This window comes from Xenopus tropicalis, chromosome 2 (genome assembly GCF_000004195.4).
Source record: "Xenopus tropicalis strain Nigerian chromosome 2, UCB_Xtro_10.0, whole genome shotgun sequence".
Taxonomy (NCBI): Eukaryota; Metazoa; Chordata; class Amphibia; order Anura; family Pipidae; genus Xenopus; species Xenopus tropicalis.
This window is the reverse complement of record NC_030678.2, coordinates 27,576,587-27,592,148: the sequence shown is the minus strand read 5'-3', so window position 1 is coordinate 27,592,148 and position 15,562 is coordinate 27,576,587. Positions and strand designations below refer to the sequence as shown.

The following is a 15,562-nucleotide window of genomic DNA, read 5'->3' as shown; positions in this document are numbered from 1 at the left end:
TCTGTGCCAATACTTTGGCCCCTCTGTGTTGCCGTTATTGGGAGATGAACATTATTAATAAAATCACATTTATGAGCAACCCATATGCAGGCGCTAAGCCACAAATCCATAGCAATAGGCAAACATGGCACATCATTCCCTGATTGCTTCTCTCTGACCTCCCATTGGCCAATGACCGATGCCAATATCTCCATCCAAAATCTTTAATCAATACACAGATGATATTCTTGAAAAGCAAGATTTTTTATTTGTATTATAATATACATAAAGTGAGCAGAACAAACAAGTTATGTATGAAATGGTGCCTATTAGGAGAGGCAAAGTGGGTGGCGGTTTGCAAGTGGGGTACAGGCTTCTTTCTTTACACAGACTCCGATGAGTGTTTGGTACAATATTCATTATACAATCTATGATCTTCATCACGGAATAAGATTTCTTTTGACTGTTGCAACTCTCTGTCTCACATCTGTGTCTCACATCTAAGAAACAGAATCAAAGAAGGATTTAAATCTAAAGGGCAACTAAAGTGCTGGTATAAGGAGCCTAATAATTAAATTGACATTGTAGGTGATTTAATGATATATTTTATATTTAATAAAGCAAATTAACCAGTTACTGCTAAAGGGCAGGGGGAAATAGTGTGCAAAGACTAAATCTTAACTGTGCCAATAAATTTAACTTAACTACTTATATACTGAATTTACAGATATATTAAACTAAAAAGAAACCTGTTAAATATCAATCTGTCGCTTCTTCTGAACAAAATGATTCCACACGTGCATGGATGCACCTAAACTCACACCCACCAAGCACCCTAAAACTGGGGCAATAGCCAAATTTGGGGCTGTGCTCTAGGTGCACTCCTAGCAGATTTTCAGTCTAAACATCCCCCTTACTTGTAAAATACCCCCACAAACTATATATTCCTTGAAAGTGCACACCTGCAGCTATTTGGAGATGCCATGCCATGCAGAATTGTGGACACAGTTCTCTGTGCTTTGGCCTGAAAAGAAAAAAACAAACAAATTTAAATTTCTCCCCAAAACTGCAATAACTGGAGAAGAAAATGCCCAAATTAGCCCCAAATATATTTTACTTACTTTATCTGTTTAGTGGAGCATCTTTCGACCCTTTAGTTTCATCTGTACTTCACTGCTCTGAAAGGTGAGTATTTGAGATGCCAACTATAAAGCTTGTGGCATTTGCTAAAGAGGTGACGCCAAGTCTAATCGTGCGCGCTGTTCGTGTAGACATACGGTGTTTTGCAGCTGTGGCGCTCGGCGGCTAAAAACAAAATATTTACTGCCCAGAAATAAAGGTAGCCTCAGTACTTTGTCAGTTCAATCAAGTTCCCTGTTTCTCTCCAAGCATCTCAGCTATGCCTTCAGCAAAGTACTAATTACTATCCATAATAAATACAAAGGCTACAAATATCATATAGTATTGAAATGCAAACTGGCCCAATCTACCAGCAAACCATTGCTTTCTTTTTACAACTGCAAACAAAAAATCGAGCAAAAATCCCTTTACAAAAAACTAGTAAAATCTAATATGTTTCCTAGAAATACAAATAACAATGGCAGCTTATGAGGCATTAGTGAAAAAATAACTTTGTGGCATCAGAAGGAGAGATGAAATCATCAGTAGGCAAGATGAATTATCATGATCATCACACACCACAAATTTTTAGGGGCCCTGTGTGTTACCTAATACCTCAATTGGCTACAACCCAGTGCTATCCATAACCTAAGGAACATTTTAGGCAAAGAAAATCCCTAACTAAATACACTGTTTCTCACCTTGCCACTAGATCTTACTTGCCTGTTATACAGGTGAGGTTTTAGAATATTATACAAAGTGTGAGAAGACTATTCCTATATTAGCCTACTCAGTCAGAGATTACTGAGGTGGGACACCTGAGCATCACTTTATATGAATGGACTTCTTATATGGATATGGACTGGCCCTCCACCCTCCCCATCTATTCCGTCTACTTATCAGATGTTCCTTCAGCGGTAACTGATGTTCTTTCAGAATCCTCTGAATGCCTCTTGCAGCTCTGATGGAATCCTTGCAGCAGTTGGTGGCAGTGCTGGAGCTTGGCATCCAGGGTTCTCTTGGCTCTCCAGGTCTTCGTTGCCCAGTACATATGGAGCTGTAATTCTTCGCTGTAACAGATGGTCCCAGTCCATATCCTAAAAGACAGGTGATATTTAACAATGAGTATCTGGTCTAAAAACTAGAATAACTGGAAAAAGAAATTATAATGCATTTCGAGGCTACGGAAAAGTAAAGCTGAAATTACATTAAACATGAAGAATTTATCAATATTCATTAGTGCTTTTCTGTCTGTAAATCAAAATAAATAGAATAGAAACTTACTCTAAAGAAGGGGTGCTCTTTAATCATTTCAGCCCCGGCGTCACCCGAACCGAGGCGAAATTCAGGATCTTTCTCTAACAGCTACAAAAAGAAATCAAACATTGTTATTAACTCATTAATGTTTTTAATTCTTATGTCTATTTTATTATTCTTCTGGGAAAGTATCCACCCAGGAAATACAAGCAATTTTCCAACTTACTTCTTGTATTAGAGTACAGGCATCCTCTGATAGGTCTTCCGGGAATATGATGTCATCATAGAGGATGCTTTTCATTTGCTCAACTGGATCCTTGTTGTTGAATGGTAACTGAGAAAGTGAATAATTATTCCTTTAGTGAAACAACTAAAAGATTTGTTGCAATACCAACTTAGTGCAGGCTCTGTACTGAACTACATCTCTCATGTGCAGCTGGTCATACAGATACCATTTCTTAGTACAGCGCCATGGGGGTATTTCTTATATAAATGATAAAGGGAAGCCAAACAGTAATATTCATGATATATAGTTTCTGAGAGTATAGGTAGTTATGCTTGTAAATATGAAGATTATAATAAGTGTAATACTTATATATTAATCAAATTATTTCACTATGTTTAGTCACATTATAAAATGCCAATAGCAATGATTCCCCAATGTAAGTTGATAATATAGGAATTGTGCTTACCTCATACAGGAGCATAACATAAATGGTAATTCCTAGGGCCCACCAGTCAGCGGCCATGCCGTATCCAAGTTTCATATAGATCTCCGGGGCCATGTATGTTCTTGTTCCGCACACGGTGTTAGTGCGGTCGCTGTATCCAAATCCTTAAACACAAGAAACACTGTGAGGAAACTGCAGACCTGGGGCCCTAATGTTAAGTAATGAGGGACTTTCCTCAACTGCTTGCTTCCAAACTACATACCCACTCAGATCTGTTTATGCCACTTACATATAACACTATATCTAAATATAACAATACCTAATAATCTGATCTTATACCCTGTATGCTCCAGAATTATAAGCAACACTTACTGTCTTTGCTGAGGCCGAAGTCTACGATCTTAAGGTAGCCATCCCGGTCCAACAGCAAATTCTCCAGCTTTAGATCTCTGAATTAAAACCAAGTCAATAGTTTAGTAGTTATACATATATAATCCTTATAATAACATCAAACAAATTATTACAGTGCTACAAGATAGATTAGCAGTGTTCTTAGTAGTGTTATCAGATCCATCTGGAAATAAAGATGATTTTAGTGTTATTAATGCTTACCTATGGACAATGCCAAGCTGATGTAATGCCTCCAGGCCAAGAACAACGCATGCGGTGTAAAACCTGAATAGAGAAAATATAAAATTCAGTTACTTTAATTTTTTTTTATATATATAAGCTGATTTGTGCGAGAATTAAGGTGATTCCCATTCTACTTACATGACATCAGGTTCTTCAAGTTCCACTGATCTTATAAAGTCAAACATGTCACCTCCAGGGAGATATTCCATGACGTAGAACAGGTGGGACGCCGTCTGGAAGGTTCCATGTAATGACACCAGGAACGGGTGGTTAGCAGAACTTACCCTCTGAAGGATTTCCTTCTCATGGAAGACACTGTGGGGAAAATGCAAATGATTTAAAGGAATGTGAGGTAAAACAGATACTAAATATAAAAAGAGAAAACTGTCCTACATATAAAGCTGAATATAATAAGAAAAGATGACACAGATATGGCCAATATTAATCTCTCCCCTATCACTGACCTGTCCAAGTTGCCCTTTTCCAAACGTGTTCTTTTTTTAGGGCCTTGATGGCATATAGCACTTCGGTGTTCTTGTGCTCGGCTAGGAATACCTGGAGTCAGAAGACAGAAAGTTTAATCACTCTGGGTATATCAGTAGTAACTAAAACCTAATTATGTAATGAGTCGCTCACCTTCCCGAATCCTCCTTCTCCCAACACTTGACCCAGGTTGAATTGATCAAGTGAGGGAGATCCAGGCTCAACAGGGCTGAAAAATTAAATAAAGAAATTGAAATATATGTTTTGTTCATGTTTACAGACAAAAATAATCTAATATACAGTTTATTTGGTGACTTTTTGTAGCATCCAATCACCAGAGGGTATTGGCCAGTTATTGATAACCCCTCTAATGAGAAGGGAACTATAATAGAATTAAGCTTTACAAACAGTGCAAACTAGGCAATATTAATATTTTGATATATAAGCAACTTACAATTCTAAACCAAAACAATAGAATATGCCCCAAATCAGATACCTGGTAGATGGTCCTTCTGCGCCCTGTATTTTATTGGCAACATCTGAGCCAAATTCAGAGATGTTGAGCTGCAAACAAAGGACAAATGAGTATTGTGCGCAGAATAAACATTACATGAATTTCATACGTGCAGCACTGAGAAGCAAAGAATAAAGAATAATATCTGTAGAATCTACTTACTTCTGATGGAAGACTGGAAGAGGTGGAATTATCTTCCTTTGGCTCAGACTCTTGCTCCTGATTGGGAACAATGTGTCCGCTGTTATTGGACGTGCCAGCATCACAATCAGGAGCTTCTGAAACAAAAGCAGAAATGGAACAATATAGTCTCAACATGATGATACACAGTTTATTATAATATTACAATATTAGGCCTACACTTTATAAAAAATAAATACTCTCCTATTTAAATATATAAGTATCCTATTGGAACAAAAGATAAATGTCCATACAATTCACATAAATGCACTAAGAATAATATTATTAACCATAAATTAATTAATTAAATTCATAAATTTCAAGAAGTCAGTGTATCATCCAACTTACCCAATAAAAATGGCATCGCTGGTGGTTCATATGGTGGTACATATTTATTTGCTTTCACGCAAATCTTCACCAGGGCCTCTGAAGTAATAACTACCCCAGGGACCTCCACCGTGGCATCCTACAGAGGTAAAGCATAGTAAGAATCCAACAATTACACGCGTGTGTGTGTGTTTGTATATATTTCACACCCATACAATGTACTTACGAATGAAAGCCAGTTGAAATTGGTGGGGCTGGCTGTATCCCTGGGGATAGTCTCTGCTGGCTCCGAGCCCTCAGGCTCATGAAGAGGAATGGCCCCTCCGATGTTGTGGGAAGAGCCAGGGTCCTCTTCATACCCAGCAGGAAGTGGAGATTCTACAAGAATAAAAACACAACAGATGTCATTATTATCTGGCAGTGGGGTCCTTTTCAGAACTGAAATTGGTTTCCCAGATGTGCAACTCTAATTAAAATGTGCTTTTTAGTATTGGTCACACTTACCTATGAACGATGGCTGTGCCAGGTGGTCGGGCAGCTCTAAGGTGGCAGTAAACTGCACCAGAGAGTCACGCACATCGTTGATCTCTACGATCTCCACAAAAGCATTTTCATGCTCAATAGAAAGAATCGAGTTCTGTGGAAGGAAAAAAAATAAGTTAAAATTATAATACACTCCCCCACCAGTTAAGATGATTGTTTTTCATATATTAATTGTGGTAAAAAATATTCTGCCATTATACTGCAAAATCCAGGGTATGAAAAATTTTATTTTGTGGCCATTAATTAAGGATAAAAGTGCCAATTGTGTAGGATTTGTTGTATCAGTACAAAGTGTGTGTGTAATTATCTGTCTCATATATGTAAGTAGAGCTCCATGGGCCCAGGTGTTTGATCCTGGCCCTCCATCCATTTTGCCCTGAACTCTCACACCCTCCCATGCCAGTGCCACCATATTCTTTATCCCAGGTAAAAGGGCAAAAGGAAACGTGAGCAGCTTACCTCGACTTTACTCTTCTTGCAACCCATCACTTTTTCTCCTGTAATAGAGAAGAGAGATTGGTATCTTTCACAGCTAATATGGAGGGGAAATAAAAGCTGCAGAACATGGACAGGGCATGACCATAGTGTCTCTTTATACTCTCCTAAATGCTTGACCTATCACATACTAGTGTGTGTTTAGCCAGTATCGGAATAGGCCTCCAAGGGCCCAGTGGGGGAACCTAATATCCACAGCTCACATTCAAATATTAGCTATAAATACTGCTATATGTTGTGAGTTATGCAGAAAATAAGAAAGGGCTGATGAGAATTGTTCTTGGCTGAAGCCCACTGGGATCTGCTCATTAGCAGCAACTATGGCCCCGCTACAAAATGAAAAACACACAGACAAAAAACAGATCAAAGTGATACTGGCAGATCCCTGCACAGTTGTGTTGCTATATTGTATTATTTCTATTCATAAAGCTGCTGCCCAACTACCATTGGGCGGGACAATGTACCCGATTGGTTTAAGACACTGTTTACATCTGTGTTACCCCAAAACCAGGGGTCACAGCTGCAGCAGCCAGGCATAGGTTTAGTAATAAACAGTTGGGTTTGTGCCAGAAAAGCTTTTATTGTGATACAGATACATCCCTATAAGATCCATAATAACTGTAGTCACACCAAGCCCAGATATATCCCACGCTGCTGTATTTGTAGGTAGGAGAAGCCAAAGGGAAACTGTTGATATGGTGTAAAAGTACCAATGACATAACTTTAGATTTTAAAATTATTGTAAGATTTATTGGTTTCCATTTGGGCTCCAACCTGTGGCCCTGCAGCGGATTTGCAGCTCTCAGAATTCCCAAATAGACAACCAGTCACATCTTTGCTGTTGTTTTCTAAATTGTAGGTGACCGTTCAAATTCAATTGCTGATTGGTTGCTACGGCCAAAATCACCAGTGATATTGGCTTAAACGCTATAATAAATATGCCCCTGAGTGTAGGTGTGTGAGAAAATACACATTATCAGCAGCACCTGTTGCCCTGCAGCTGTTACTAAACTACAACTCCCACCATCATCCAACAGAGTTTGGCAGTTGGCTAGACACCCCCCTAAATGAGTATTGAATCTGGCAACTGCCACTTCAAAAGGATAGACAGACACAACTAATCAAAGTGATTCCGACAGATCCCTACACATTTCTGTTAATATGTTTTAATATTTCCATCCATGAAGCTGCTGCCCAACTGCCATTAACTGCCATCCTGGCTCTTTAGCACTGTCAGTGGCACAGGGAATGTGCAGAAATCTCTGCCTGCTGCTAAATAAATAATGCTACAACATGTGCAATTCCTCCCTATTCATAAATGATAACCATAAAGCTATAATATTTAGCTGAAAAATGTACTTACAGAGAGAGCAGGTAACAAGCTGCAATCACTAGTAATAATGCTAAGCATCTGACTGGAGGCAGCCAATCTCCTGAGGCTAAAGCAGGCTTGGGGGCGGGACAATGCGCCTGATTGGTTGAACATCATGTTTACATCAATGTTACCCCAAAACCACGTGTCACAGCTGCAGCAGATACATCCCTATAAGATCCATAATAACTGTAGTCACACCAAGCCCAGATATATCCCATGTTCCTGTATTTGTAGGAGAAACCAAAGGGAAACTGTTGTAAAAGCACCGATGACATAACTTTTTAAAATTATTGTAAGATTTATTGCTTTCCATTTGGGCTCCCAGAATCCCCAAATAGACTTGTGCTGCAAGCTGAACATTTCTGCCTCTGCACAGTCACAGACACAGAGATCCAAAGCAAAATATTCACTCCCCAGTGTAAATACCCAAATATGTGCAAGAAAATGCCTCCTGTGTAGTGTTCATTAACTAAACCCTAAGACTTGCGATCCCCCACTATAATTCAATACTAAAGATCATATATATATATATCAAAAATAGGAACCACTGGCATTCACGTATAAAGCGCACAAAAATGCCTGGGTGCAGCCATCAAAGCAGGAACAGAAATGGATAACGAAGAAGCCGCTCTCACAGGACTTATTTTACACATAAGTCCTGTGAGAGCGGCTTCTTCGTTATCCATTTCTATATATATATATATACTGTATATATATAAATCCAAAAAGTCAAGTGCACACCAGGGTACATTTCAGTCTCCTTCTAAGACCTTTATCAAGACCATATACACGTGTATATGGTCTAATAAAGGTCTTAGAAGGAGACCGAAATGTTGGCCTGTTTTATTGGTATGAATAAATAAAAGTAATGTTTTAATTTTAAAAGAATACCCTGGTGTGCACCTGACTTTTTGGATTTCTGGATAATTGGATACATGGAGGTAGCACCCAGGTAATTTACGCCATGGGTTTGGTGTGCTGAAAATCTGTGGACTGTATATATATATATATATATATATAAATAATAAAAAAAATAACAAATTCAATCCTATTTTAAAATGTTCCCTGGATACAATGAGTGCGATTAACAAGAACCTCCCCAACTAATACAGCTTGTACATTGCACTACTGAGATGGTTGTTGCCTTATTTACTATTCCAACATGGAGATAATGAGACATCAGTTAAATCTGATCAGGTTTACTAGAGGGGTGGGCACACATAGGTCCATTAAACAGTTCTAGTAGCCCTCCTTGTCTCCCAGCAATCTATATGTAATAAAGTGTGCTGTAATGGCTAGAACCTAAAAGTAAATATAATAAGGGCCTACCATACAGCTTGTTTTTGTGGAAGCAGCGTGCATTAAACAGATACTGCCATCCTGCGCCACTAAATGCTGCTATGCTTTCAGGGGGTAGGCCACAAGCAACTACCAATCAGTGCAGGTATCAGAATTTCTGTGCCCATAAGCCACTGACCCACCAGGTCTTAGCAGCCTTGAGTAGTATCTGGCTCCGCTCCCCCACCCCTTTATTCATTGAATGAGGAAATGTGTGCTACTCTTCAATAACCAGTGCCAATGCCAATAGGAAAGCATGATGTACTGAGGGTTTGTGCACTCATAACATAACAGTTTCCCATAAAAACATTTAGTAGTTTCTGGGCCCTGCAGGAATCCAGTGATTCAAATTTGCCAGTATTCTTTTTGCCTTAAAATTTACTCAACCCAGTTAAGAGCTGATATACTTGCCTATATGGATATCAGTTCCGTGAGGTTGGGAAATTCATGTTTTTTAAATATGTATAGTTTCCTATAAAAATCATTCCTGAATTGGAATTATTTTGGCAATTTATACCTTTTTTGATCCTTGGTTTGTGGGTGGTCAAGCTATCACATGGGGCATTAAAAAAAATAAATAAATGAAAAGACAGTTTCCCCCAACAGCAAAACAGGGGAAAGTTGTGCTCAACCACTAAATTTACATACATATAGACAACAACAAGAGGTCCTCTGCACTCACCCATTATCAATATATATAGGACTTTAAGACATTCTGTGCATTAAGCTACTAAGAAATGCCCTCCCCAACTACGTAGTTGGCCAGCTTGAAGTATATTGCAAAGTATGGACAAACAATCCCTGTTTTGTTTAAAGGGAAGGGCATTTCTTAGTAGCTTAATGCACAGAATGTATTAATGTCCTATATATTGATAATGGGTGAGTGCAGAGTTTCCCCCAATAAGCATGCAGGCTCTATTAGCTCATAGCTCTGGTGGGGGAAACAGTGTTTAGAAGTTCCCTTTAGGGCTGTGGCAGACAGGGAGATTAGTCGCTGCGGTGGGATGGCATACGCGGCACCGCAATCGCCAAAGTTTCCTCTCAAGGCAAATTTTGCCATCCCACCGGCAATTTACATTCTAGCTGGTGGGATGGCATTTCAGGGAGATTAGTCGCCCGCGACAAGGGAGATTTGTCGTGGGCGACTAATCTCCCCGTCTTTCACGGCCCTTAAGGTCAACCACCAGGCCTGCTTACATGTAAACATGTTTCTTATGTAGTTGCAATGCTGATGATCAATGCCCATACCTGGTACAGAATCTCAGGAAAGGGGCATCTTTTATGAAACCTGCTGCTGAAACATCCAGACATGAATACGTTTATAGGGAATCAGCATTGGGCTGACACAGCAAACCAAAGCCAAGTGCTACACAAGAAATGAACACAGGATAAAGACTCTGGGTACTGAGCTCAAGGAGTTGTAAGCAGACCCTCATAGGAGTGCTAATTAATACTATGCTTAAAATAGCATGACCCACACATCAACCTACACTCACTCACCTCACTTACCAATAAAAACTGCGTGACGATATCATTGTTGGAATGATAATGGCCACAGCTTTATTGAAAAATACAACAGTGCAAAATGTATTAAATACAATACAAAATTGGTAACATGTATAAACATAAACAGTACATTGATATAATAAGTGCAAAACATTACCATAACCAAAATTACTGACCCCGAGCCCCTTGCCAGCCTGCCCTTCCATAACCAGCCTGAGCCGTGTTATCCTCCAGCCGCCCAATCCCTAGCTCGGAGGATACCCGCCGCCAATCCGGGACCTATCCGGTCCCCTTTTCTATTTAGCCATATCAGTACCCACCCAGCGCTTTATAGCGCACCTTTCGTATTCCTTCCACCAATGGTCACCCACCTTAGGGGTTAAACCATCCAATATACCTGATCTGGCATACCAGAACAAGCTTACCCCCCGGCAGACTGACAAGGACCCGCCAAAGCTGTGACAACTACCATGACGCTGTTTGTCTGCGCCACTTTACGTGTATTTTACCCCCATTTTTTTTTTTTTTTATATAACTAAACCCGTGTACCCCTAAGCCCTCCATGGCCACGTATGTGCCGACTAAGAAACAAACCAACCCCCAAGCTAACCCCCACTAAGGGAGGGTGGGTGGGGACCTTTCCTCTGCTGCTTCTTCCACAAAATGGTGGATAGCCAGCCCTCTCTGCACTCCTATATACCCTTCTCCACCCCGCCTTCTTTCTCTCCCCCTTTCAATCGGGCTGCTCTATCCCCCGCTCGTGATGCTGGGCTGGGTCATGCAGCCCCTCCTCCGACCCTGCTGCTCCAGGGCTAACATTACAGGTATAGGACCTGTTATCCAGAATGCTCGGGACCAAGGGTATTCCGGATAAGGGGTCTTTCTGTCATTTGGATCGTCATACCTTAAGTCTACTAAGAAATCAATAAAACATTAATTAAACCCAATAGGATTACTCTGCCCCCAATAAGGATTAATTATATCTTAGTTGGGATCAAATACAAAGCACTGTTTTATTTTTACAGAGATAAAGGAAATCAATTTTAAAAATCTGAATTATTTGATTAAAATGGAGTCTATGGGAGAAAGGCTTTCCGTAATTTGGAGCTTTCTGGATATAGAGATTCCCGATAAGGGATCCCATACCTGTATAAGGGCTACATGCAAATGTGTGGGGATGTTTCTACATACAAGTGAAGATGTAACTGAATAGACTAATATTACTAATGCTCTGGGTAGGTCTAAAACTAGTGTGACTTTGAAAGGTTCCCAAGAGCCACAGTGATGCTTCTAGTGTCCCAAATAAAAACCAAAAGCTTTAGCCAATCTCCTGTGTTTAGGAATAAGAAGTGAGCCAGTTGGGACCAGATAGCACTCAGTGTCAGGGAAGCAACACAAATGGTTTTGGGCTTCTGCACATTTATAATACAGAGAACTCTGTAACTGTAAGGACTACACCAGACTTATGTATGAACCTATAAACACCCATCCCATGGCGCACCATTAGTTACTGTACTGCAGCTCCGCTATATAAGTGAGCTAATGAGGGCTTGAGTTCAGCCACCACTAAAGGGAGTGGACAACAAAAGCCTATATAATAACAAATGCAATGTGCACTTGTGCAAAGTCTGGGAAGGTAATAATGCAAGGGATAGCAGACCTGTGGGAGGGATCTGAGGGGAGGCTTTCTTTCCTCTTGATCTTGTTCCGGGACCCCCGAGCCCAGCTGCACAAGTTACATTGCTTCTTCTTCTGCAAGTCTGAATCCACGAGCAAATATCCTGGAGCAGATAGGGGAGATGCATTCGGCCGGGCTTCCTTACATTATCATATCTAGAAAGAAGAGATACAAGGAAGTTACATAACTTAACTTGTTTATTAATGACCTGGAGGGGGGCATAGACAGTACTGTTTCTATTTGTGCTAATGACACTAAATTGTGCAAAACTATAAGTTCCATGCAGGATGCTGCCGCTTTGCAGAGCGATTTGGAAAAAATTGCAAAACTGGGCAGCAAACTGGAAAATGAGGTTCAATGTTGATAAGTGCAAAGTTATACACTTTGGTAGAAATAATATAAATGCGAACTATCTACTGAATGGTAGTGTGTTGGGGGTATCCTTAATGGAGAAGGATCTAGGGGGTTTTGAAGATAACAAGTTGTCTAATTCCAGGCAGTGCCATTCTGTGGCTACTAAAGCAAATAAAGTGCTGTCTTGTATAAAAAAGGGCATTGACTCAAGGGATGAGAACATAATTTTGCCCCTTTATAGGTCCTTGGTAAGGCCTCACCTTCAGTATACGGTGCAGTTTTGGGCTCCAGTCCTTAAGAAGGAACTAAACTGGTTAAGGGGATGGAAGATTTAAACTATGAGGTTAGACTGTCAGGGTTGGGGTTGTCTTCTCTGGAAAGGAGGCGCTTGCGAGGGGAAATGATTACTCTGTACAAGTACATTAGAGGGGATTATAGGCAGATGGGGGGTGTTCTTTTTTCCCATAAAAACAATCAACGCACCAGAGCCCCCCCACTTTAGATTAGAGGAACGGAGCTTCCATTTGAAGCAGCGTAGGTGGTTTTTTCACGGTGAGGGCAGTGAGGTTGGGGAATGCCCTTCCTAGAGTTGTGGTAATGGCAGATTGTTCATGCCTATAAGAGGGGCCTGGATGAGTTCTTGAACAATCAGAATATCCAAGGCTATTGTGATACTAATATCTACAGTTAGTACTAGTGGTTGTATTTATAGTTTATGTATGTGAGTGTATAGATTGGTAGGTGTGGGTTGTGTGTGCTGGATTTACTTGGATGGGATGAACTTGATGGACTCTGGTCTTTTTTCAACCCTATGTAACTATGTAACATAAGGAGCAATGTCAGTTTATTACAGAGGGAACACAAAGAGGCAATGCTATTATTTTCTTGGGCAGCACTGTGCAACTTTATCCAAGCAATGGTAAGCAGTGATTAAAGGTGAAGTTCACTGTGAAATTTACTTTTACCATAATATAATAATTGATACTTTGAGAAAGTTTGCATTAGGCCTTGTGGTCTGGAAGTACTGGGTTTCATTCTTGCATAACTCCAAAGTGTTGGGCAAATCACTTAGGGGCTGATACATTGAAACTGAATTCATGGGGATTGAGATTTATTAAAGGAGAACTAAACCCTATTTACAAATTAAGCTCAGCTTGTTGCCCTGTATGTGAAGAGCTACTTACCATTAGCTTTCCTGCATTAGACTTCTTCCATTCCAGCAATAAAAAATCAAAGTAAAAAATTCTGTACACTCCTATAAAAGATTCCAGCTTCCTTTTTCCACACAGCGAAGTGAGATTAGGGTGTACGCATGCGCACTTTCACTACCCCAAGCGCATGCTCACACAGCCCTACAGATTTCCCCAGGAAGTGACGTACGCACGTAATGCTGCGGCTGAAAATAACTCCGGCGCGGTGCAGAAAAAGTAAGTAAGTGGGAGAATTTTCACTACGGCGGTTCAGGAGAGGCACAAGTGGCAAATGTTTTAGAAGCATTTTTAAAAGTTGGGTTTCGTTCTTCTTTAACAAGTACATGTATAAAATTATTTTCAGCTCTGAGAAATCTGCTGTTTTGTCTCACACACACACACACATACGTACGTATGTAGACACACACACACTACTGCTCACTATGCCCAACCTTTGTAGATTTCTCTGGAGAAGGACTCCACTGTGCCTGCTGCAAGACATCATTTTCAGTCATCTTTGCTATCTTCCAAGCCATTTCTTTTTTTCCTGCAATCAGAGGTAAAGTCAGGATTAGCTAAAACTGCACCAAACTGGACACTAGCAATAACACAGGGCAAAACTTCCATGTGTACTATCTATACAAATGATACATTCTCTCTACTGGCATAGTGGATATTATGTACAAGCAATTACTTGCCGGTGTTTACTTATGATGGCTTGAGGAGTTGCTATTTGCTGAACTGACTACAAAGAACGGTTAGGCAGTATGAAAACTGGGCCGTATTTGGGCAGATTTGCTAGGTACTAAACTAAGTTTATAGAATATTCATTGCTCATCTCACTAAAGATAATGCATTGGGGCCTTAAGGCAGCAATATCCTTTTTGGATAAAGATGGTTAAAGTACTCAAGGGCAGCCAGATGCAAAGGTGCACAGAATGATGAAAAATGAACTCAAAAGTAGAAAGGAAGAGATAATGAAGCAGAAATCCTCAATTTATTCAGAACACAACATGTCCCAGACCCAAGGCCTTTGTGACCCTCCTGCAACTGCAAACTTGCACCTTGTTCCCAAATGTATTGCTGAATCTATGGGAGACCCACAGCCAATAGCAGGGGTCTTAGAAAATGCTTCACAATGATCAGTTCTATATTCAGTGACGGCTTGGGGCGGAGCAAAGGGGGCGCCATACTGGGAGCACATATACAGTACAAAGGACATATGTAAATGTGTGGCAATTCTAATATTGCCATTAAATACATTACTCTCAGCATATAGATTATTCCTTTGTTGACAATGGGATTTTGAACTTTAGTAAGAGGACCACAACTGGACGTGTCTAATTTATGCGCACATTGGCTGAGCCCCCTGTAATATAACTCCATTCAGGAGTTCCAAATGGGAAAGACACAATTATTTCTGTTGGTGAGGTTAATGGACAGAAATATAGTAAAATATGAAACATTACCATGCTCATAGGGAGGGAAAGTTCAGCATTGATATTAATACAGGGGTTGATCTTATTAGCAGTCACTCGCAGGCGCAGGGCTTCAGGATGGTACCGACGCTACTTGCAATGATCCCTTTGCCCACTCCAGAGATGATCCCTCCCGTCACCAGTATGTACTTCATCGGGGCTCTAGGTGCCGTGCACTGGTACCGGAACAGATTTCTGAAACAGAACATTTATTTGTTTATAAATCGAATTATTAAACTAAACATTTAATAAATTTATATTTATTAAAAGATACTTTTTTTTAATCTATATTTTGCATTTTGTGTGTCCATTTTGCAACTCTAGCCCTTTGAAATCAAAGGCCTGTAAACTCCTCAACCTATAGCACCAATGGCTAATTCATTCAAAGCTGTTCTGCATGGCTGCAAGGAAACCACCGCAGTCTGCAGTATGCAACATAGAT

At 40.2% G+C, this 15,562-nt stretch overlaps 2 protein-coding genes and 2 long non-coding RNA genes across 4 annotated transcripts; all 4 read right to left on the bottom strand.

The window, feature by feature from the left end:
• Window positions 1-224: 224 nt before the first annotated feature.
• On the bottom strand, window positions 225-1,003 carry LOC116408767. The gene is made up of 2 exons (XR_004221215.1): window positions 942-1,003; window positions 225-479 (listed from the first exon to the last, which is right to left on the bottom strand). It is a non-coding gene; the product is annotated as an uncharacterized LOC116408767 (long non-coding RNA).
• Window positions 1,004-1,106: 103 nt separating this feature from the next.
• Window positions 1,107-2,855, bottom strand: LOC116408766 (serine/threonine-protein kinase N2-like). Its single transcript, XM_031896615.1, has 3 exons — window positions 2,582-2,855; window positions 2,383-2,463; window positions 1,107-2,195 (listed from the first exon to the last, which is right to left on the bottom strand). The coding sequence occupies exons 1-3, from the start codon at window positions 2,654-2,656 to the stop codon at window positions 2,031-2,033; spliced, it is 321 nt and encodes a 106-aa protein (XP_031752475.1). The 5' UTR covers window positions 2,657-2,855; the 3' UTR covers window positions 1,107-2,030.
• Window positions 2,856-4,115: 1,260 nt separating this feature from the next.
• On the bottom strand, window positions 4,116-5,007 carry LOC116408588 (protein kinase C-like). The gene is made up of 4 exons (XM_031896190.1): window positions 4,819-5,007; window positions 4,639-4,706; window positions 4,296-4,371; window positions 4,116-4,214 (listed from the first exon to the last, which is right to left on the bottom strand). The coding sequence occupies exons 1-4, from the start codon at window positions 4,972-4,974 to the stop codon at window positions 4,116-4,118; spliced, it is 399 nt and encodes a 132-aa protein (XP_031752050.1). The 5' UTR covers window positions 4,975-5,007.
• Window positions 5,008-11,554: 6,547 nt separating this feature from the next.
• LOC116408669 lies at window positions 11,555-15,314 on the bottom strand. Its single transcript, XR_004221136.1, has 3 exons — window positions 15,112-15,314; window positions 14,095-14,189; window positions 11,555-12,253 (listed from the first exon to the last, which is right to left on the bottom strand). It is a non-coding gene; the product is annotated as an uncharacterized LOC116408669 (long non-coding RNA).
• Between the last annotated feature and the right edge of the window lie 248 nt (window positions 15,315-15,562).

What these genes read in the sequence shown, in the direction of transcription:
- LOC116408766 (XM_031896615.1), bottom strand. Translation starts at nt 2,656, where the DNA reads ATGAAAAGCATCCTCTATGATGACATCATATTCCCGGAAGACCTATCA. An exon ending in CCTGTACTCTAATACAAGAA is followed by an intron (nt 2,464 to 2,581) that starts GTAAGTTGGAAA and finishes TTCTTTTTGTAG; the next exon opens with CTGTTAGAGAAAGATCCTGA. An exon ending in AAGAGCACCCCTTCTTTAGA is followed by an intron (nt 2,196 to 2,382) that starts GTAAGTTTCTAT and finishes CCTGTCTTTTAG; the next exon opens with GATATGGACTGGGACCATCT.
- LOC116408588 (XM_031896190.1), bottom strand. Translation starts at nt 4,974, where the DNA reads ATGTTGAGACTATATTGTTCCATTTCTGCTTTTGTTTCAGAAGCTCCT. An exon ending in CTTCCAGTCTTCCATCAGAA is followed by an intron (nt 4,707 to 4,818) that starts GTAAGTAGATTC and finishes CTTTGTTTGCAG; the next exon opens with CTCAACATCTCTGAATTTGG. An exon ending in GCAGAAGGACCATCTACCAG is followed by an intron (nt 4,372 to 4,638) that starts GTATCTGATTTG and finishes TTAATTTTTCAG; the next exon opens with CCCTGTTGAGCCTGGATCTC.